This window comes from Capra hircus, chromosome 2 (assembly GCF_001704415.2).
Source record: "Capra hircus breed San Clemente chromosome 2, ASM170441v1, whole genome shotgun sequence".
NCBI classification, from domain to species: Eukaryota; Metazoa; Chordata; class Mammalia; order Artiodactyla; family Bovidae; genus Capra; species Capra hircus.
In genome coordinates, this window is record NC_030809.1 from 109,935,406 (window position 1) to 109,958,165 (window position 22,760).

At 35.4% G+C, this 22,760-nt stretch overlaps 1 protein-coding gene and 1 pseudogene across 7 annotated transcripts in view; one reads left to right on the plus strand and one right to left on the minus strand.

The window, feature by feature from the left end:
- Positions 1-22,760, plus strand: part of UBR3 (ubiquitin protein ligase E3 component n-recognin 3 (putative)) — a 198,913-nt gene that overhangs the window by 156,012 nt on the left and 20,141 nt on the right. For all 6 annotated transcript variants that reach the window (XM_013968944.2, XM_013968948.2, XM_013968965.2 and 3 more), the window contains 3 exons: positions 1,814-1,899; positions 16,160-16,265; positions 18,409-18,512. In XM_013968944.2, the coding sequence (XP_013824398.2) occupies positions 1,814-1,899; positions 16,160-16,265; positions 18,409-18,512 (296 nt within the window). The remainder of the gene's footprint in view (positions 1-1,813; positions 1,900-16,159; positions 16,266-18,408; positions 18,513-22,760) is intronic.
- LOC102168213 lies at positions 5,660-6,370 on the minus strand (annotated as a pseudogene). Its single transcript, XR_001296462.2, has one exon. The product of XR_001296462.2 is annotated as a replication protein A 14 kDa subunit pseudogene (transcript).

Consider the following 22,760-nt stretch of genomic DNA (forward strand, 5'->3'; position numbering starts at 1 on the left):
AAATTCTAGATACTATACTAACCCTTTAGATAGGTAGTTTTTTTTTTTTTTTTAACTCAGAAGAAATGTTGTACAGGAGATCTTACAACCATAATCTGAAGTTAACTAATTACATTTGGCAGTTTTCTTTCAAGTATCCTTTAAAAATCAAATTTCTGGTAACATGTTTATCATCCTTTCAAATATCTTATTTGATGGCACAATAAATAGACTTGTACTTATTTTTTAATGAATACTTTTGCAAATTATGCTGAAATAAAAGTTGACATTCTGGTTCTGACTTTCATTTGTAAGAATTAATTGTGTTTCTGGTTAGCTCTGTTAAAAGTACTAACTAGGAAATCTTAGTTTTTATAAGAGAAAATAGCCATTAATTTTTTTCTACAGATTAGGCAACTGAAGATTTGTGAAAACAAAATGTATTGATCTCATTTATATTCCCTTGATGAAGGAACACATGCTGGTCTCCGCTCGCTTTCTGTCCACTAATATGAAATCCTTGTCCCTGCTTCCTTGCTGGTAGGTTTTTAGAAGTTCAGTGAGCAATGCAAATCGCCTGAAGGGTGGAAAATTCCCTTGTCACACAGATGCCCTTATCAGCAGCAACCAGATGGAGCTCTGAGCAGGAACATTATCAATGTTAAATTGCTTTTTCTCCCCCCTGAGTAGAAAGGATTAAAGCATTTCTTTAGAAATGGGTGGCAAATATACAGATTTAGAAATATTAATATTTTTAACAGTTTGCATTTATAAGTAAATACATGAAAATAATGTTTCAAAACGTTCTATGTTCAAGATACAGCCAAAACCATCTCAAAATGTTTTGTTTTAAATAAAACTGGGTACTATTCTTTCCTGAATTTACTTGTAAAGAGTAAGCTTGAAATGTTGCCTTTTTTTTTTTTTTAAGATAAAGGATATTTCACTGTTAGTGTCATATACATATCTTGGATATAAACTTCATTTATTCAGTTTTAGTTGTGGAAAGTAAAGGTGTGTTTAAGTTTGTTAATAATGTTGAAGTAAAAATACACACAATCACTCAATTTTCATTTATTATCAAAATTAATTGGCTATTTTACTGTTACTGCTTTTGAGTAAATCTTTAGATTCTGCATCAGTTTGATTTTTGAAATGTCAATCTACTAATTATTGCTATTCTTTAAGCTAATAGTTGCTGAATATATTATAATTCCAGATCTATATGAACAATACTATTGTTTAGCAGTGTCAATAGTTATATATTTTAATAAAACTATAATTTTAGAGGTCTATAAAAGAAACTGCTGTTAATTATATGTGTTGTTCATATCCACTTTGATGTTAGTGATTTTGTTTCTTAATATTGTTTTCTATATGCCATCTAGGCTCCAATGAATGATAACCATTTCTCTGATAGAAAAAATTGGTATGCCCTTGTGTTTTATATGCCAGTAACCACCTAATCAGTGGCTGACAGAGTACAGATTCTTTCATCAGATTCATATGCAGGTTTTTGAAATGTGTTGCAGTTTTTTTCCTTAAGGCATAGTTTTTAGTATTTGCCAACAGCTGGGATTTTGCAACAATTACACTGTGACATGTGCAGTTTTGCAGGTATAAATATGAACATATGAGTAAGGGTAGATAAAATGTTCCCCTTTTTTATTTCTAAGTATCAGATAAAATATGATTGTTACTGATATTGCATAAACCATAATTTTGCAAATAAAAAAGTTGAAGAACTTTATTTAGGTTAATTCAGACATGCCAATAAAACAAAAGTATTGCTTTAACCTAATGACCGAGATGCATTTTAATGCTTTGCTTACAGAACCAACTTGGAACTTGAATTAATTCATCGAGGAGGGAATTTATGTTCAGGTGGCGCAAGTACAGCTGGTAAAAGGTCCTGTTTAAGTAAGTATTAAGCAGTGCTAACTTTAAAAAAAATTCTAATTATGTCATGAAAGCACATGCAGGCAAAGTGGTCTTTTAGTGTATTTTCAGATTCTTTTTATGTTTTGTATAATCACTTTTAATAGTGATTCTATGCTTTAAATCATTAATCATGTACTTAGAAGAATCATGAATATTTAGCTCTTTCTATACTGTGATTACTCAGTAAGTAAATGTAATTAATCAGAATTACATTGGTTCAAAATTAAAAGTGTATTCTTCTCAACTATAGATTGTCCTCAAACTTAAATTCCTTTAAAGAGTTTTTATGTTGTGTGGACTTAAGAAAAACTTTTTATAAAGACAGTTTGTGTCGCCTATGGATTATAGCTGCTATTATTCAGTAAACAGATTTGTACTGTATTTTGATGTATACAAATATATTAAAATGGTAGATGTTTGCTCTTATTTATGAATATGTTAAAATACTAGTAATTATTTAAAATCAATATTTTTAAAAAATTTGTATATTATTTTAGAAAGATATATATGTAATTTTAGAATTATTTCAAAGCAAAGGACTGATCAAAAATACCTTGCAATTTCTAATAAAAAGATACTAACTTGTGTGAAACTTAAACCAAGTTAATTTTGAAATTCTTACTAGTTGTATTAGATTTTTTTGTTATCACTTTGTACTTAGAAATTTAAGGTTTTGAAAATTATTGTTTACTAAGTATTTAATCTTTATTAACCCCTTGACGTAGGCACTTAAACACTACTTACACCTAGTGATTTAATGTGTTTTATAGGGGAAGCTGTTAATAAATCGGAGTACTAGCTTCTAGTCTGTTTCAATTGGTAGAAACGATAATTTCACTTTTATTCTTTCTTGTTAACTTGTTTAGTATTGGTTGATGTAATAGTTCAGAAACTTATATTAGAAAGTGTTTAGTAAAGGAATTTTAGTTTTATGTTCAAAATCTACTTTTTTTTCCCCTGAGGTACTTAAATTTATACAGAGGCTTGTAAATGGTGAATTTATCCAGAATGCTAAAATTAGTAGTAAAAGTCTTAACAGCATCCGCTTCAATTATCACCGTCAATTTTACTTTGAATTATTAAGTTGATAGCTATTTCCCGGCTTTTGTTCTTTTTATTTTCTAATTTAGTGAATATGAAATTTCAATGTGACAGTATAGAAGCAGCCATGATGAAGCTTATCCTAAATATAAGTTAATACTGTTTTTAGTTTTCTTCTTTTCCTTATCAATTGTGTTAGCTTCCCTCCCAGCTTTATTAAGATATGACTGACAAATAAAACAATTTATGTATTTAAGTTGTACAACATGATGGTTTTGATTTTAGTTTTCATCTGACTTATTGTTGTGCAGCTACTTATGCGTTACTTATCCTATTTATTTGTAAAAGCAGCTCTGTGAATCATTATGTGCAGAAAGTTATATGTTCTATAAAATCCCACTATATTGCAAGTATATAAACTTAATGTATTTATTATTTACTCAAGCCTGACTCAAACCTGATTTAACACAAGAACGTATTGATGGTGTTTCATAGATTCCTATGAAATATTAAATCAAATATCTCATTTTTTCATCTTCCCAGTAGTTCTCTAAGGGTATTAGTAAATAAAAATTCTCTTTTCTCTGGAGTCTGCTCACAAGTCGATATTTTCCTTTTCCCATTCATTAGTTTCTATCCCATTCATTAGTTTCCCTCTTAAATATATTATTTTAAAGAGTCTTGTCTTTTTTTCATAATATTTTGGTGAAAGAGAAAATGCTCCACTAATTAAGCAAATGATAAGGAAAGTTACACTTTTGGAATAATGTTCCATCACAAATTCCTGATGAAATTGAAGTTTAGTCAAAAAAATATTTAATAAATTTTATGTGGAATGGTTTGTGTAATGCCTGATATATAATTGGGCTTCCCTGGTGACTCAGATGGTAAAGAATCTTGCCTGCAATGTGGGAGACCTGGGTTCAATTCATGGGTCAGGACAATCCCCTGGAGAAGGGAATGGCTACCCACTCCAGTATTCTTGCTGGAGAAACCCATGGACAGAGGAGCCTGGCAGATTCCAGTCCATGGGGTTGCAAAGAGTTGGACATGAATAAACAACTAACACACTGAGAGATAATTACGAATGGAGACACACACACACACACACACACACACACAGTGGGGGTAGGTGGAGAAGAAGATTGTTCTATTAATAACAATGAAAGCAGAAAATATTATCAGCCAAATTTATACTGAAAAATCAAATAGTCTTGGAATAATGCTTTCAGCACTTCCATATTCAAATAAGTTTTTTTAGTACTGAGCAAAAACGACCAGTACCCAATCAGAGTAAAGGTTCCTAAATATGTATCTGGGAAATTTTCTGCAGTAAAAAATGAGCATTATTAATTCACATAGCAATATACTATGGTATTTTAATAATACTTTACATTTGTAGTTTTAAAGTTTATAAAGTACTTTCACAGAAATTATTGTCTTTAGAATGATCATGTGAAATAGATGTTATCTCTTTTTCATAGAAAAGGAAACTGAACTTCAGAGTGATTGCATTGCCAAGTCATACAGCGGAAAATGTCAAAGCTTGCAGTTGAACTCAGCTCTCTGACATTAAATTCAATTATGTAAGACATACCTCTTACCCTTAAGTGTCCCAAAGGATGCAGTACCCTTACAAACATCCATCCATGCGCTTAGTCACTGCACACTGTTACTGCACACTGTTGCCTTGGGCTCTTTTCAGGCTCTGCCATGCTATCTGTCCTGTTAACTTGCTTATCTTTGCCAGCCTTTCACTCTGAATCTTATTTTTGTTTTGGACCACTCCTTTAGACATTTTCTCAAATCCTTGTTCCTTCTTTGGATACCAGTTGGTTCTCCTTTATTTTTCACCAGTTTGCTGGCTGGTTCCCTCTTACTTCTTCCCCCTTGATCCATCTGGATCAGCTCGCACATACAGCTCTGCTCCTGATTCTTGGGTCAGAACTCTGGACCTCCTCTTTATCCACTGGAAGCTCAGGCATTAAGGGCCTTGTATTCAGCAGATAAGACTGGTTCTAGATAATGTAAGATATAAAGTGTTAAGTTCTAAAATAGAGTATGGAAAAAGTTCTAGAAAATTTGGAGGTTTGGGATCATATCTAGCTTGTAAAATCAGTGAAGCTTTTGGTGTTTCTGAACAAGATTTTGAAAAATAAGTGAATTTGTTACAAATTAGTATATATACAGATAAGTACCACCAATTTGGTTAGCAACAGATGTAGGACAAAGCAGATGTAGAATTGAAGGTATAACTTTCTTATTAAGAATAATGTTTTATTAAAGTTACTGGGTTAATTTATTCATTCAAGTGATTTGAAAAGAGACATGAGACTCCATAGATTCCAATGAAGTTCACAGGCTTTCAATGCTTTTTTGCCATGATATTCTTAGTGTATTTCTTAAGTAGAAATTGTTGGAACAGTGACTGTGGTGGGGGGTGGGAGGAAGCAGCATCATTGATAAATTATTAATATTGGATAATTAAAAAAATTATCTTTAGATAATTTTTGTAGTTCAACATTTTCCATATCTTTGGGTCTTAGCTTTCTGCTTATTACCGTAGTTTAAGCTGCAGTTCATATCACAAATGAATTTCATGATTTAATAGAAATAAAAATTAAACTTCAGTCAAGAAAGCTTAAGGCAAACCCTTGCTTTGACATTTTCTTTTCTTTTTTTTTGACCAACAGCACATAAGCTTGTATTAATAAGAGCAGAAAACTGAGTTCAACCAAATTTTTTTTTTCGTGCATTTAATCTGACCATCAGTTCAGTTCAGTTCAGTTCAGTCGCTCAGTCATGTCCGATAGGCCAGAGAAATTATTCTTTATGAGAACTTAGGTGAGAACTGTCAATAAGCCAGTTCTGTCAAAAATGGCACACTGGAATATCTAATAAAGTTAGGTAAATGAAATTAAGAGAACAAATTAAATATTAGAAATCACAGGAATTGCTCCTTCAAATATCAGGGGCCTCCTTTAATAGTCTTCAGTGTAGCTCACAGGCAATAATCAAAATAGTTCAACCATACTGCACAACTCCCAAAGGAAAAACCTGAGGGAACTCATGGGTAATCTTCACAGCCTCATTGTAAAGTCCAAGATCAAAAGGATGATTATCTTCTCTAAGCTGGACATAAGATGCACACATAATGGTTGCCTTGGCCGTTACTCTTCCAACTGCTTCCATGACTCCAGAGATTCCTTCATCAAGAGGCTCCATCAACTCAGTAGTTCCATTTTTTCCTTTACCATCTGAAAGAATAAACATTTTCCCAGTGGGATGAATCTTCTCCAGCCTCCCTACGAAGCAGACTGGCTGGTCGATGAACTGAGCTAGCATGCTGGCGTTGATTCGCGCCTTGGGCAACTCCATCACGTCCACCATGATTGCAGCTCAAGGCAGGCCTGACATTTTCATTTGAGGAGCTTTAACTTAATTTTTACATAATATATAATCTTTTTAAGAAATGATGCATACCGTGGGGGACAGCCCCCTATGTTTGTTATTCCTGGAAAGGAATCCAGCTTAGACAGTGTCCATGCAGCTCAAAATAGTTGCTCAAAGATAAATTTTTGGTGAATTCATAGTTAAAGAAAATTATTTTAATGTTAATTTCACCCTGTAGTAACACTCTATAAGGATATTTTTAAATACTGTCACAAAATTGCTATTCAGTAGTCTCATCTTATTTTTTAACAGTGGTAAAATCTTGATATCTATGGCTTTGTAAGGTCTTTTTCAGATTGAAAAACTGTGAATTCTACAAATAGGTTGAATCACAACTTTTGTTCTATTCTTTTTCGTTACCTTGTAACAAGAAGAAAATTTGGCCACCAGATTATTATAATGGTCAAAATGCATAAATGAATGTAAAAATGTAGAAATTGCCTTCAGACTCCATTCTTCATGAGTAGGCAGATAGTTTAATGGCAACCTCATTTAATCTCATGGATTCTGTTCCTCATAGTATCCAACCAGAGAATTATTGTAAGAACCTAGTTTTACCATAGACTATATATCTCAACACTACTGTTTCTACTACTTCAGTACTACCACTATCAAATTGGGGATGGGTGTGGTTAAGGAGACTGGAAACAAGATGAAAGTTAATTTTCAGCCTAGTCTTTTTTAAGCACTTCATTTATTCTCTTGGCCTGTTAAAAGGGGGGGTGGTTAGAAGGAGAAAATGGGTTTTATTCCCAAAGATTGATACAGCTTCTTTACTAAAAACTAAATACATTGTTAATGTGGGGAGGCCTGGGCTAGAGATTTTGAGGTTTAAGATTTTGTGGTTTAAGATTTTGAGCTAAGAGCCTTAGAGTGATTTCACCTATTCTTTAAAGTCTTTCTGCAGGTCCTGTACTTTGTGGCACAGGTACCTAGGCCTTTCTGTGTTAATGGTTATTTCAGGAACTAAGTACCACTCATTTCCACTATCAGGCCATAGGAGTCCTAAGATCTTGCTTGGATTATGGCAGGGCAGTTCCTCTTCAGCAGTGCAATTAGAACCCTCTCCCCTGTCCTTCAGCTTGAAATGGGATGCTTAAATTAGACGTGGATTCATGGAGTATGTCTTCTTTGGTAAGGAAGAGATTAGGAGTCCTCAGAACTGACCTTTTTCTTTACCCTTCGTAGGACTACCTATGTGTGGAGTCAGAATTGTGCACCTCTTCATATTGTCCTATGCCATGCTGTAAAGGTGAAGGGGGAGGCTGGTCACTTAAACCTGAGGGTAGGAGAAGAAAATTCCATGAAACTAATACTATGATGCTTGAGGTAACCAGAAACAATGGCATAATGTGCCTGGGAGTTTTGGAGGCATAGTAACTGCAGGAGAAGAACCCAGCATGAAAAGTGGGAAGTACTAAACACAGCCTTTTCTTTTGGTATTTTTGAATTTTCACAAGGGATAATTAAAGCAAAGCTCATATACTTTAACTTGTAAGTATATCCCTTTATTAACTAGGAGCAACATAGATAGAAAATAAAGAGGTGGGGTTGGAAAGAAGCAACATAGAATACAGTGTTGGAAGGAACGCTGGGTTGGAATTAGAAGATCTGAATTCTAGTCCTATTTGTTATCTGTTGGACTTCAGGAAACTTGCCTGACTTTTTACCTTGTGGTGGAAATGATGACTATGATACTTGTGCTGACCATCTACCATGTCTGTCATGATTAAGGACAGATGGTATTAAATACCAAATGTTATTAGCTACGTGAGCTAAAGTATTTTATATATGTGTGTGTGTATAATACATACACATATATATAATTTTATTATTATTGATTTTTTTCTTAATCCTTTAAAATTCCTAACGTAACTGATACTTTATTCCCTGTCTGCCTTGCCTGAATTGGTGAGCGGTGGGGTGGGAAAAGCTGAGTCAGCTCCTGTTACTCAGTGGCATGAATTGCCTGTTTCTAAGGAATCAGAGCTACAGATCTTCGTCTTACAGTCATTCCCAGACCTCTCCTGGAAGTTCTCTCCATCTTTTTCACGGGTAATTTCTTAGGACTGTGTAAAGGAGCCAAGGAAATCTGACTCTTGTATGAGGCATATACCAACACCAATTATATTCACCCCAGGATAAATGGGTCAGAACCATTTCTTCACTTTGATTATTCAGTTACAGAGAAACTGAGATTTAGTTTTTCATGGTAATTTAGAGTTATTTGGCTAGTTGAAATTTTTTTTATTCAGTTCGGTTCAGTCACTCAGTCGTGTCTGACTCTTTGCAACCCCACCAACTGCAGCACGCCAGGCCTCCCTGTCCATCACCAACTCCTGGAGTTCACCCAAACCCATGTCCATTGAGTCGGTGATGCCATCCGGCCATCTCATTCTCTGTCATCCCGTTCTCCTGCTCTCAATCTTTCCCAGCATCAGGGTCTTTTCAAATGAGTCAGCTCTTAGCATCAGGTGGCCAAAATATTGGAGTTCCAGCTTCAGCATCAGTCCTTCCAGTGAATATTCAGGACTGATTTCCTTTAGGATGGACTGGTTAGATCTCCTTGTAGTTCAAGGGACTCAAGAGTCTTCTCCAACACCACAGTTCAAAAGCATCAATTCTTCGGCGCTCAGTGTTCTTTATAGTCCAACTCTCACATCCATATATGATCACTGGAAAAACCATAGTCTTGACTAGATGGACCTTTGGTTGACAAAGTAAATGTCTCTGCTTTTCAATATGCTGTCTAGGTTGGCCATAACTTTCCTTCCAAGGAGTAAGCTTCTTTTAATTTCATGGCTGCAATCGCCATCTGCAGTGATTTTGGAGCCCCCCAAAATAAAGTCACTGTTTCCACTGTTTCCCCATCTATTTCCCATGAAGTGATGGGACTGGATGCCATGATGTTCGTTTTCTGAATGTTGAGCTTTAAGCCAGCTTTTTCACTCTCCTCTTTCACTTTCATCAAGAGGCTCTTTAGTTCTTCTTCACATTATGCCATAAGGGTGGTGTCATCTGCATATCTGAGGTTATTGATACTTCTCCCAGCAATCTTGATTCCAGCCTGTGCTTCCTCCAGCCCAGCATTTCTCATGATATACTCTGCATAGAAGTTAAATAAGCAGGGTGACAATATACAGCCTTGAGGTACTCCTTTTCCTATTTGGAACCAGTCTGTTGTTCCATGTCCAGTTCTAACTGTTGCTTCCTGACCTCATATAGGTTTCTCAAGAGGCAGGTCAGGTGGTCTGGTATTCCCATCTCTTTCAGAATTTCCCACAGTTTATTGTGATCCACACAGTCAAAGCCCTTCTCACTACTGCACTTGACTAGTCTTTTGCAGACATGCCCCCCCTTCTAGGTATTAAATACATTGTTCTTGTCTTGATTTTAATTTTAAAAATTTGGAAGTCAACACTTTATCATTGAGACAAGAGCTGGGACTTTATTTTGGGGGGCTCCAAAATCACTGCAGATGGTGACTGCAGCCATGAAATTAAAAGATGCTTGTTCCTTGGAAGAAAATTTATGTCCAACCTAGACAGCATATTAAAAAGCAGAGACATTACTTTGCCAACAAAGGTCCGTCTAGTCAAAGCTACGGTTTTTCCAGTAGTTTTCTTACCTTTTGTTCCAGCTGAGAGTTCTTATAATTAAGTCTTTGGTTTTTTCCAAGGACAAACTAGTCTTTCACTGGTGTTTCCTGTTTTAGTAATGATATGTTTCTCTTGTGATTAAATACATTTCAATATCTTAGACTTGTCCCAGTTGTATGGATGTGAGAGGTGGGACTATAAGGAACGCTGAGTGCCGAAGAATTGATGCTTTTGAAATGTGGTGTTGGAGAAGACTCTTGAGAGTCCCTTGGACTGCAAGGAGATCCAGCCAGTTAATCCTAAAGGAAATCAGTCCTGAATATTCACTGGAAGGACTGATGCTGAAGCTGAAACTCCATTACTTTGGCCACCTGATGCGAAGAGCTGACTCGTTTGAAAAGACCCTGACGCTTGCAAAGATTGAAGGTGGGAGGAGAAGGGGACTACAGAGGATGAGATGGTTGGATGGCACCACCGACTCAATGGACATGAGTTTGAGTAAACTCCGGGAGCTGGTGATGGACTGGGTGGCCTGGCATGCTGCAGTCCATGGGGTTGCAAAGAATTGGACACTACTGAGCGACTGAACTGAACTGTCTTCATGACTAGTGTGAGTTATACTAAGAAATAATCTGCCAGTTTAGAATTCTCAGGTGTTTAGAAATAACTGACAAACACACAGAATTTCCAAGCTGGTGCTGAGCTCTTTGTGTTCAGTTTCCTTAACTGGATACTTCTCAAGTCATAAAAATTGTTTATGGTGTCGTGTGTATATGTGTGGTATTCTTAACCATACATGTGAAGGTCTAATTTTACAGTAAAGTTGGAGTGATATTTTTAATTTGTAGATTTTTTGGTATTATAATTTTTAAAGATAGAACAGATTGCTAAATCTTACCTTTTGTTCCAGCTGAGAGTTCTTATAATTAGTCTTTGATTTTTTTCCAAGGACAAACTAGTCTTTCAGTGGTGTTTGCTATTTTAGTAATGATATGTTTCTCTTGTGATTAAATACATTTCAATACCTTAGACTTGTCCCAGTTGTAAAGAATTTGATTAGGTGTTGCAGAAAATAGAGTTCATTTTCCCAGGTGAGTTGTCACAGCAACCAGCATTGGGAAGGAACAAGTGGGAGCAAGTAAGTCAACCACTGCTTTAGTAGTCAGAGTTGAGAGGTCACTTCTTTGAGGAGGTGAAATTAGGGCTGGTGAATTGGCCTCCTCTTGGTTAGTAAGTCAGTGTGTCCTTACAGCCGAAAAGGAAGAGCATAAGTCCATCATGAATATTATGCTTATATTGTGTGATTTTTAAAAACAAAGATTATTGACAGATTCGTGAAATATTCAGTGTACTTAAAAAATCCTGTTAAATGCCAAACACTGTGCTAGCCTGGGAAGTACAAAGAGGAAGAGAAGTAGTTATCTTTTTTAGGGGAAATTTCACTGTCTAGTAGGAGAGGAAAATGTGAAAAAATAATTACAAGGCTGTATTAGAAGTGCTAAAATAGAGGTAATTCAAGTGTAGAGAATGCTTAAAGCAAGGGACGATCACATCTGTCTCAGGTATGTATTAGGGAAGACTTTGCAGAGGAGCGCTTGAACCACCTCTGGAAAGATGAAGCAGGTTTGCTTGGAGAACAGGAGATGCCATTCTCGGCTGAGAGGACACCTTGCGAAGACACGCGGGGGAATACTTGCTAAAGGAAGGGAGGAAAGAAGTTTAAGTAATAAACCTGAAAAAGAATTAGGACTTATCTCTCTTTCAGTGACTTTTAAGGGCTTTCTATGACTCTTCATTCAGTGGTTCACCAACCAATTATGAGACAGTATGAATAGATTTATTGCTTATAGGAATTGGAAATAAAACAAAAGACTTAAAGCTAAATGAGGACTTCGTTATCTACTTGAGAAATGATACAGGGGGTAGAGTGGAGTAAAAGAGGATGGGTCATAGGAGGCAGAACCAATAGGATTAATTGGTTTAGTAATTAAACCAATAGGCCAAGTTTTTCCTTGGATGTTTGCATGGGCAGTGATGTCATTCACTCAAATGGAATTGTAAGAGGAAATGAATATCAGAGCTAGGCTGGGCTATATAATCAGTTTAGTTTTGCATATATAGATTTTTGTGGTGCCTGTCAAACATCAGAAGTGCTACAGAAATCTGTGAATTGTAAACTTGCAGGTAGAAGTGGAAGTTGAGCTTAAATGAAGTAGTGTATGGAGAATGAGAGAGAAAGAAGGCTAAGAAGAGATCCTTTTCCTTTCGTATGGAGAATGCCACCTTTTAGGGCTCAGCAGAGGAAGAACACTTATAGGTGACTGAGAAGAAGCTGGGCGAGAACCAAGGAAGCATAGTACCAAAAGTTAAGGGGAGGAGAGAGATGAAGGTTAAAAATATATGTTAATATTTGTGTAGAGTGGTATTTTTATGTGGAGACCTAATGTGTCTTATGTAGTTGTAATCTCTAATTTTGGCTGTATTATCTCGTTTATAAATATTAAATTTATTATTTGGAATTTATCCATAGAAACCATATGTGTATGTACATGTATTTAAGCACACTATCTGCACACTACAGATATGTGTTCCTACTATAATTACTCATCACATAAAACAGCCCAGAGAGTTGGACTTATCCTCAGTTTACAGATAATAAAACTAGGATAATTTGCCCAAGGACACATGGCCAGTACAGAGCTTGAATTCAAATCTAGGGCTTCCTTAGTCCTGCTGGACGGTGTTGCCTGTTTATTGAAATCACAGTTAACTTCAGTTCAGTTGCTCAGTCATGTCTGACTCTTTGCGACCCCATGAATCACAGCATACCAGGCCTCCCTGTCCATCACCAGCTCCCGGAGTTCACCCAAACTCATGTGCATCGAGTTGGTGATGCCATCCAGCCATGTCATCCTTTGTCGTCCCCGTCTCCTCCTGCCCTCAATCCCTCCCGGCATCAGGGTCTTTTCCAATGAGTCAGCTATTTGCATGAGGTGGCCATAGTATTGGAGTTTCAGCCTCAGCATCAGTCCTTCCAGTGAACACCCAGGACTGATCTCCTTTAGGATGGACTGGTTGGATCTCTTTGCAGTCCAAGGGACTCACAAGAGTCTTCTCCAGCACCACAGTTCAAAAGCATCAATTCTTCGGTGCTCAGCTTTCTTTACAGTCCAACTCACATCCATACATGACCACTGGAAAAACCATAGCCTTGACTAGGCTGGAAGAAGCACAAGCTGGAATCAAGATTGTTGGGAGAAATAACAATCACCTCAGATATGCAGATGACACCACCCTTACGGCAGAAAGTGAAGAGGAACTAAAAAGCCTCTTGATGAAAGTAAAAGAGGAGAGTGAAAATGTTGGCTTAAAGCTCAACATTCAGAAAATGAAGATCACGGCATCTAGTCCCATCACTTCATGGGAAATAGATGGGGAAACAGTGGAAACAGTGTCAGACTTTATTTTGGGGGGCTCCAAAATCACTGCAGATGGTGATTGCAGCCATGAAATTAAAAGACGCTTACTCCTTGGTTATGACCAACCTAGATAGCATATTAAAATGCTGAGACATTACTTTGCCAACAAAGTAGTCATTAAAACCTCAAGGAGAACTGAAGTGGTAGAAAAAACTAAGAAATAGGAAATCTTGAAGTCGGATTCCCTGGTAGCTCATATGATAAAGAATCTGCTGAGAATGTGGGAAACCCTGGTTTGATCCCTGTGTTGGGAGGATCCCCTGAAGAAGGGAATGGGAACCCACTCCAGTGGGGAATCCCACTGGACAGAGGAGCCTATCAGACTACAAGTCCCATGAAGAGAGGAGCCTGGCGGGCTATTCCATGTGGTGGCAAAGTCACACGACTGAATGACTGTCACTGTCATCAGGAATCTTGAATTCTGTTCTTAGCTTTGCTAATGAATATTTAGGGTAACATGGCAAGGTACTTCTGGGCCTACTTCCTTATCTGTAGAATAAGGGAATATAAGAAAATGAAAAGTTTTCTTCTAACATTTGTATTTCTTTAATTATGATAAAGTCTAGGAAATTAGACATTTGCAACATTACTTTTATGCTGGCCATGGTTTCAGTGTAAAACAGGTTAGTAAACCTGCCATGTCTATGTTTTTGATTAAATCAAAGCTTCAAGTTAATTGATTTTTGTCTTGAAAAGAGATAGTAAAAGGAGACCTTTTATTCACTTAAAAACTTATATAAGAATGCAAAACTCCCCACTTGGCAGCTAGAGGATTTTTTTTAAAACACTTGGTTTTAGACACTTTTTTAAAAAATGATGAATTATATATATACTTCATAAAAATCATGTAAAATTGAGTTGAAATAAAATGAGAATAAGCAGTGTATCTTTATCATATTATTTCACTGCTGAAAATGTCTCTTGTTCTTATTGTTACTGATGGAACCAGGTTACTAGAAAAACTGAAAATTTGGGAAACTTGTCTCAAAATAGGGGATAACTGTATTATCTACCTTACAGTTTTTGTGAAAATAAACTGGGATAAATCTATGTAGGTGATTTAAATAGTGCTTGGCACTAATAAATACTCAGCTAGTCTTAATCATTAATAGGATGAAGAAATTTTAAGAGAAGATTTAGACTATACATTGACCTATAGGCAGAAGGTGAATAAGAATAAGGTGTTTAAACTCTTCTGTTTGTTATACAGAGATTAGATTGAAACAGTTGTAGGTACAGTGTTAGGTTCAGCTCCTCCCCCACCTCCCGTTTTACTACAATGCCCCACAGAGTGGAACATTTATTTTATTCATCTTATAGCTCTCATGTCTTACAGATGATTTCTTCAAACTACTACCACCACTAATATTACTAATGCTTACATGGATGGATCTCAAGTTATTCTAAAGTATAGCTAATTTCTAAGTCACTTGCTCAGAGATACAAAATGTTGTTTAGTTTTGAGTATTTTAATTCAGAGAGTAAGTGACAACAGTATGTTTATGTCATTTGGCTTTTTTGTTTCTGGCTTTAGGAATTAATTCTAATCATATGTCAAAAAGTATTATCTGACTGTCTAGAAAGGGACTGTTGATTTATTTTAATTCAAATATTTTGAGTATTTAAGAGAGTAATTTAGTCCAGTCCTTGTCATTTATACCAGGAAAAGGACATGTGATATGAAAGCAAAATTTTAATTTTTTTTCCCAAATAATTTAAAAATTTTAAACAATTCTTTTTCTAAATGTTGTAGCAGAATTTTGTCAAAAGTTGAGACTGGTAGATTATTGTCATGGTATCTGTCATAGATTACTGTCAGATAGAAGAAATGAAAGTAGCAGAATAGTTTTTCTAAATAAAATTCTCATTTCCATTATTTTTTTCTTCATGTTGAGTCTAAAGATGAAATCACAATTAAATCTAAAGAATATTTAGGAGAAAAAAATTAGGTAAAGGAAGAGCTTCACCTAACAGTGGTTTATATGGATGCTATTCTCCATATTACTCAGAGAAGAGTATTGAAGATAATAATGAATTTTGGTTAGGAGGTCACAACAGTGGAAACTGCAGGTTACCAAGATCAAGGCATAAAGCCAAGGAAAGGTAGATCTCTGACAGAAGGCGAGGAAAACAAACCACTTCTGTATTAAGACTGAGCATAAAAGAACAGTCCAAGTGCTGAATTTATTTGGATATGTATCTCAGTGGAAGTTGTGTCCGGCTCTTTGTGACCATATAGACTACACAGTCCATGGAGTTCTCCAGGCCAGAATACTGGAATGTGTAGCCTTTCCTTTCTCCAGGGGATCTTCCCAACCCAGGGATCGAACCCAAGTCCCTTGCATTGCAGGAGGATTCTTTACCAGCTGAGCCACAAGGGAAGCCCAAGAATACTAGAGTGGGTAGCCTATCCCTTCTCCAGGGGATCTTCCTGACCCAGAAATCGAACCAGGGTCTCCTGCATTGCAGGTGGATTTTTTACCAACTGAACAATCAGGGGACTCCTCAGAGTTTACCTTAAAAGAGAGCATGAAGTTGTTGGTACTTATACTTGGTGAATTATAAGGAAAGGAAACATTTCTTTAAAAATTACTAGAAATTTTGCCTGAATATTGTTCTGGACAAATTGTGTGAACTTTCTAATTACTTTTCCTTCAATTTATTTAGATCAGCTGTTCCATGTATTAGCCTTGCATATGCGACTTTACAGCATTGATTCTGAGTATAATCCTTGGAGAAAGCTCACACAGTTACTAGAAGAGATGAGTTCGCAGTAAGTATTATTGAAAGATTAAATTCAGTCAAAACTTTTTTGAAAATGATTAAGTATAAAAATAAGATTAAAGTTATTTTTAATATATGAATTTTCCTTATGAGACAAAAATACATGATAAAAATTGAAAACAGTTTATTATACTTTTATACCATTTATATACTATTTATTATTACTATTTATACTATTATACTTTCTGTTAAATTTGCATAAAAATTCCTACTAAGTGAGAAAATCTTTTAAAGAATTTAATTGGTTTTTATATAGATAAAACATTCAGAGGCACACGAGGGCTGGTTGTTCTCTTCATGTCATAATTGATCAAAGGGTTCAAGTAACCTTAGAGTTATTCCTTCATTGTAAAGTTCCCCACAGCTTTTCGCCTGATGATGTTTGAAACCTGTGATCAGTCTTGCCTTCATTAGGTGCTGCAGAATAGTGGTTTAAAAAAAAAAACACACAAAAACCTGCTTTATGATTTATTAGCTAGAAACACACTAGTTTTAGAATCTGCTTTTTAAAAATAACACATGACAAACCAAATTCCCACTTCATTAAAATTTTTGAAATGATATGCCTAATTTATTTTACTCCTAATTTACAGAAATACAGAATCTGTACTTTATGTTACCACTTGTGTAATCAGTGGTAAACCATTTCTGAGGGAATTTGAATAATAGGTGAGGAAGTGGTGACCCCTAAATTTTTTTCTTCTCAAGAACTTTGGGCTTGTAAAGAAGAGATACCAGGGAGACTTAAGAGACAATAATAGGATTCATAGCATTAATGGAAGTTTTATATTGGAGAGAAAGACAAGTATTAAAGAGATATTTGTAGAGAATGGAGAAATTCAAAGAGCTGTCTTCCTTTGGCAGTTCCATAAGCATCATAGAAGCAGGGATGGTTTACTCACATGTATCCAATGCCTGGCCAACAATTAAGTAATCGCTGTTTTGTTGAATGATGAAGCCTTATAAAAGATTTCGGTTTTTATTTATCCCAAATCTAGTCTGACATGTAGCTTCAGAATTTAGCTGATTCTGAATGCTTAAGATTTACTTTTGTTCTCTGACATGAAAAATTAAACCTGTGATCAAAATATTTAAGTTTCTAAAGGAGTTTTAATTCTTTTAGAGTGAAAAGAACTACTCTATAATATATTCTGTGTGTTTTATGGTACTATACATACCTTCAGTTCAGTTCAGTTCAGTCGCTCAGTCGTGTCCGACTCTTTGTGACCCCATGAATCGCAGCACGCCAGGCCTCCCTGTCCATCACCAACTCCCAGAGTTCACTCAGACTCACGTCCATCGAGTCAGTGATGCCATCCAGCCATCTCATCCTCTATCGTCCCCTTTTCCTCCTGCCCCCAATCCCTCCCAGCATCAGAGTCTTTTCTAATGAGTCAACTGTTCGCATGAGGTGGCCAAAGTACTGGAGTTTCAGCTTCAGCATCAGTCCCTCCAGAGAAATCCCAGGGCTGATCTCCTTCAGAATGGACTGGTTGGATCTCCTTGCAGTCCAAGGGAGTCTCAAGAGTCTTCTCCAACACTTCGGTTTACTGTTTTGTCTTTAATAGTATATTTTAAGTTCTGCTTTGGTTATTATATCTTTTTTAAACTTTGAAAATGTTAAAAGATTTTCTTTGAATTTTATATTAGTCCTAAAGTTGAAACAACTTTTAACAAGAGATATTAACCATGCCTTTTCAATGTAACTTGTTTGTGAATAGATTTTTTTTTGTAACGCAAATATTTATTCTTTAATATGAAGTTGGTGATAGCAAGTATCCTAAGTGCCACCCCATTTGTAGTGAAGCTAATTCTCTTCAATTCCATTTAATACTTTGTTTGATTTCTGTAATCTGAGAGATCAGAAAAATTCACAGTCAAGTTAATGTGTCCCAATTGTTTAAGTTAGTAAGACCTAATAAAGTTTCTAGGTAATTTTTTCCTATTAGGCAAAGAAATATGTGAGCCTAGAATATTATATTTTTAGGCAAAAATGTGGTCCTAACTTTTTCTTTTGAGATTTCTTAGTTGCTTACGAAAGTTTGGTTTGTGTTCCATACACATATATGTGAAATATAAAGTGAGTTAGAAAATACAATACCGTCTAAAGTGATTATGCATTTTTCTTTTAGACTGGGAAGTGAGGAACAACAGCCTGAGGTTCCAATTCTTTATCATGATGTTACCTCCCTTTTGCTCATCCAGATCTTAATGATGCCTCAACCCTTACACAAAGGTATGTCTTTACAATTTACATTCTTAGATTATATTGTATATATAATAAGTATTCTAAAAATTACGGGCATAAATATAACGTTCAGTCTGATGGAAATGTTCTGAGATAAATAACATTGAATCATGTATTTCTAAAGATGAGAGTGAAATAAAGAATTTTTTTCCCTTGTGGGTCTGTTTTTAGCTCTTTAGTCAATATTTTAGGTAAAGATATGGGGGAGTCACTGAAAATCTTTAAGAAATTAAAATGATAGTACAAAAATGTGAAAAATAGAGCAAACTGTCAGCTTTCATGTCTTTACCTATTTACATGCATAGATATTTTGATACACGAGTATCATAGAGTTATTAAACATGTGACCGATTATTTTTAATTAGTGTTAATATACTATTAATTTTTACATATTAATTTTTACTAGTATGATATTGATAGCATTCATAATTATTGCTCCCTAGTTGCATGAGTTCTAGAGTTTTTAATATATTTCAGATATTAAACCTTTCTGGATATATTATTTGCAAATATCTTCTTTCATTCAGTAGGCTACCTTTTTTGTTTTATTGGTAATTTCCTTGCTGTGCAAAAGCTTTTTAGTTTGATGGAGTCCTATTTATTTTTGCTTTTGTTTCCCTTGCCCAAAAAGACATATCCAAAAAAAAATCGCTAAGAGTGATATCAAAGAGTGTACTTGCCTTCATTTTCTTCTAGAAGTTTTATGGTTTCAGGTCTTACATTTAAATCTTTAATCCATTTTCAAGTTTATTTTTGTATGTGGTCTGAGAAGGTGGTCCACTTTAATACTTTGGCATGTAGCTGTTCAGTTTTCCTAGCACTGTTTGTTAAAAGAAGCTGTTTTTTCCCCAGTCTTATATTCTTGCCTCCTTTGTCATAAGTTAATTGACCATATACATGTGGGTTTATTTCTGGGCAGGAAAACCAGTTTAAATGCTAGATTTGTTTACCAGTTTTCAGAAAAATAAGTAGGTTTTTTTTTCCTTTCTTAGCATCCTCCAAAGGTGATTGCTTTTTTGTTTTTTGTAATTATTATGAACTACTGAATTTTAGCAAATGACAAAAGACATTTAGAGATATCTTTTAGTTCTTGTGTAGAATAATAACTGTTTAAACACTTGTGTTTGGTTTTTAGTTGGCTTGTGTCCTGATGATATGACCCCAGCAATCTTTGGTAGCTTCTTCAAACCAAGGCATTTTAATCTGTGGTTTAGGCGTTCATTGGAAAGAACATACATTTAAATAAAACACTCACCATTAGGTGATGTGCACAATTATTGAAAATATGAAAAAACTCCTTGTAAGTTTAAAATGCTTTTACCCTAGACAAGTAGAGTTGAAAATTAATTTTTATTAAAATAGGCTAATATTTGATTAAATAGAATCTCTATACTTGATTGAAGACTAACTCTACCTCATATTAGGAAAGTATTTTGAACTCCAGAGTATTGGAGAATGTTTATTGGAGTGCTGAAATTAGTTGTGTTTCTAGACTTCCTGGAAACCATTCTAGTAAAGATTATTAAGGTAGCTTTTTGTTTTGATCACAGACTTCCATAGTGACTCAGAATATCACATTCACATGATTTTTCTACTTCCATATTCCTTGAACTTACCGTACTGAAGAGGCAATTTTATTGTTGCTATACATACCTTAAAAACATACTTGACATTATTTTTAAGCAGTTAATCTATAGCTTGCACACAGAAATAAAGATTTCTTTCAGGTAATTTCACTGTTTTTGAAATGTCCCTTTTCCTCATTTCAAATGTATCAAAATAGCTTTGGTGGCCTAGAATGTTTAAAAAGTGTTCTTTGAATGGATTCAAGACAAAGACTGTTGGGGCTTTTATTCGTTTCTCCACATCCTTCCTTACATTATTAAAAGAGCTTACTTTGAAACTCCCTGCTGGCCTAGTGGGCTTCCCTGGTGGCTCAGGTGGTAAAGAGTCCGCCTGTGATGTGGGAGACCTGGGTTGATCCCTGGGTTGGGAAGATCCCCTGGAGGAGGAAATGGCAACCCACTCCAGTATTCTTGCCTCGAGAATCCCCATGGGCAGAGGAGCCTGATGGGTTACAGTCCATGGGGTTGCAAAGAGTCAGACACGACTGAGTGACTAAGCACAGCACAGTGGCCTTCAAGGAATTCATGAATCTCTTTAAATAATGTAAAAAAATTTTCTATGTATATGTACATTTTTTTATGAGAAGTTCCATAGCTCCTACCATATTTTCAAATGAATCTTGACCTCTAAAACTGAGTTACTTATAAATTCTCCTCAGAACTCTTGGTCATAAAGCAAATAAATAGTTCTGTAATAAGGAATGGCAGTAAGAAAATTGCTTTTGAGTAGTTGTAGAATCAGATACAGATTTTAATGGGATGAGAAATGAGAGGGAGATGAGAGAACAGCAATAGTGAGTAGAGAGTTATCAAGAGTGAATGTGGGGAGAGAATAGAGGCTGTATGTGGATATAATTCAGAGTTCTTTTTTTTTTTTTTTCTTTTTTGAGCAGGTTTTGAGCATATTTAAATGTTTGCCATTTCTCCCTTATGCACTTGATAACACCTGGTGCTCCTTTACTGGGAAGCCATTTTCTTGGCTGTCCCTTTTCCCCTTTCTCAAATAGCTTGTTCATAGTTCTGTTTCAGTACTTGTCTCTTTGTCATAATAGTAGATTTTCTGTAATATTACTCTCTCGAGACTATCAGTTCCTCCAGGACTGGCACCGTTTTGTGTGTCCCTTGTGCCTACCTGATGCATAATGTACTCAATAATGTGGAATGAAGGTGTTGAATATCCAGTTATCTGATTTTCTGGTAAATTGCTTATTTTCTCTTGAAATTGAAGAAGGCTGTTGCTTTAGTTGAAATCTTTGTATCTTAAATTGTGATCACTTCTGTATAATGTTCTTTAGTAACGTTGGCAGTTTATTAAACCTAAACCTCAATTGCCCTGAAGTATACCCAAGGGAGCAGCATTAACTGCCTTATTCATTGTTAGATGGATGTGGGATCTTTTCCCAGTTCTGTGTTGATTAAGGCAAGGAGAGTCTTATTAAGCTGTTTGTGTTCATTACTCGTCAGAGGGAAAATAGGCTGAAGCTTATCACATGGAAAACCACATCACAAATTGTTTTTTGTTGTAGACTAGACATTTTGAAGAGGATCAGAGCACATTAGTAACTCAGATCATAAAATGGAAGACTAAGAAGATTTGATATTTTCATGGATATGTGCAAAATGCTTTATGGAAGAGTATAATTTTCTTTACCAAAAATATTCATGATAATTTTAGGAGGAGAATAAGTGTCTGATACTGTCTTCATTACATCGTATTTATTACTTCTATGGTTTTTCACATTTGTGTTTTATTATTTTATATATACTCTACCTTGTCCTTAAAGAAGCTTGGAGCATTTGGTATCACCTTAACTCTAAAACAGTTTATGGAAAGAAACTTCTGCAAACATCGCAGTCCTCTTTGTCTTTTTGTTTATCACCTACCCTAAGCCTGGTACTTGTAGGCAAGCCAGTAGATAAATGGGTGTTAGTTGAATAACTGTACCTTTCCAGGAGGATATAGATTCCCTGGATTACTTTTGCAAAACACAGCACAAATATCGTTGGATAGAATGCATACTCATTAAATATTTAGTTGTCAGATTTTTAAAAATTTCTTGTGTATTTTTGCCTTACCCACTGAAGAAAATCTGATGTACTCATATTTTCTTTGTATCATTCCAGAGTCAAGCTGTCATTTCAGTTTAATGTCAGTATTCTTTGAACTATATTACTGTTTCAGGATCTTTATCTTGATGAAAAAAATCAGAAATATGGATAAAGATTTACATGTGATGTCTATTTAAAAAGTTGCTTTATTGCCTTCCCTGGCGGGACCATGGTTAGGAAACTCGTGCTTCCGCTACAGGAGGCGTGGGTTTGATTCCTGGGTGGGACACTAGGACACCATGGTGTAGCCAAAAGAAAAAAAATATACTTGTATGTTTCCATTTTTCTTTTAACAGTGATGAATTGCATGCTGATAACAAAATGATGACTTCATCTTCTGAAATAGTGTGATGAGATAGATAAGATAGCTACTTAGTAGTTCAAGTCTCACACCAATTTAAGTAAAGAATTCATTTTCATTTGTGATTCTAAGGAAAAGTTCACTTTTTAAAGAGCTTCAGGCTTACATTTCTACCTTACCAAACTTACCTCAATGTGATCA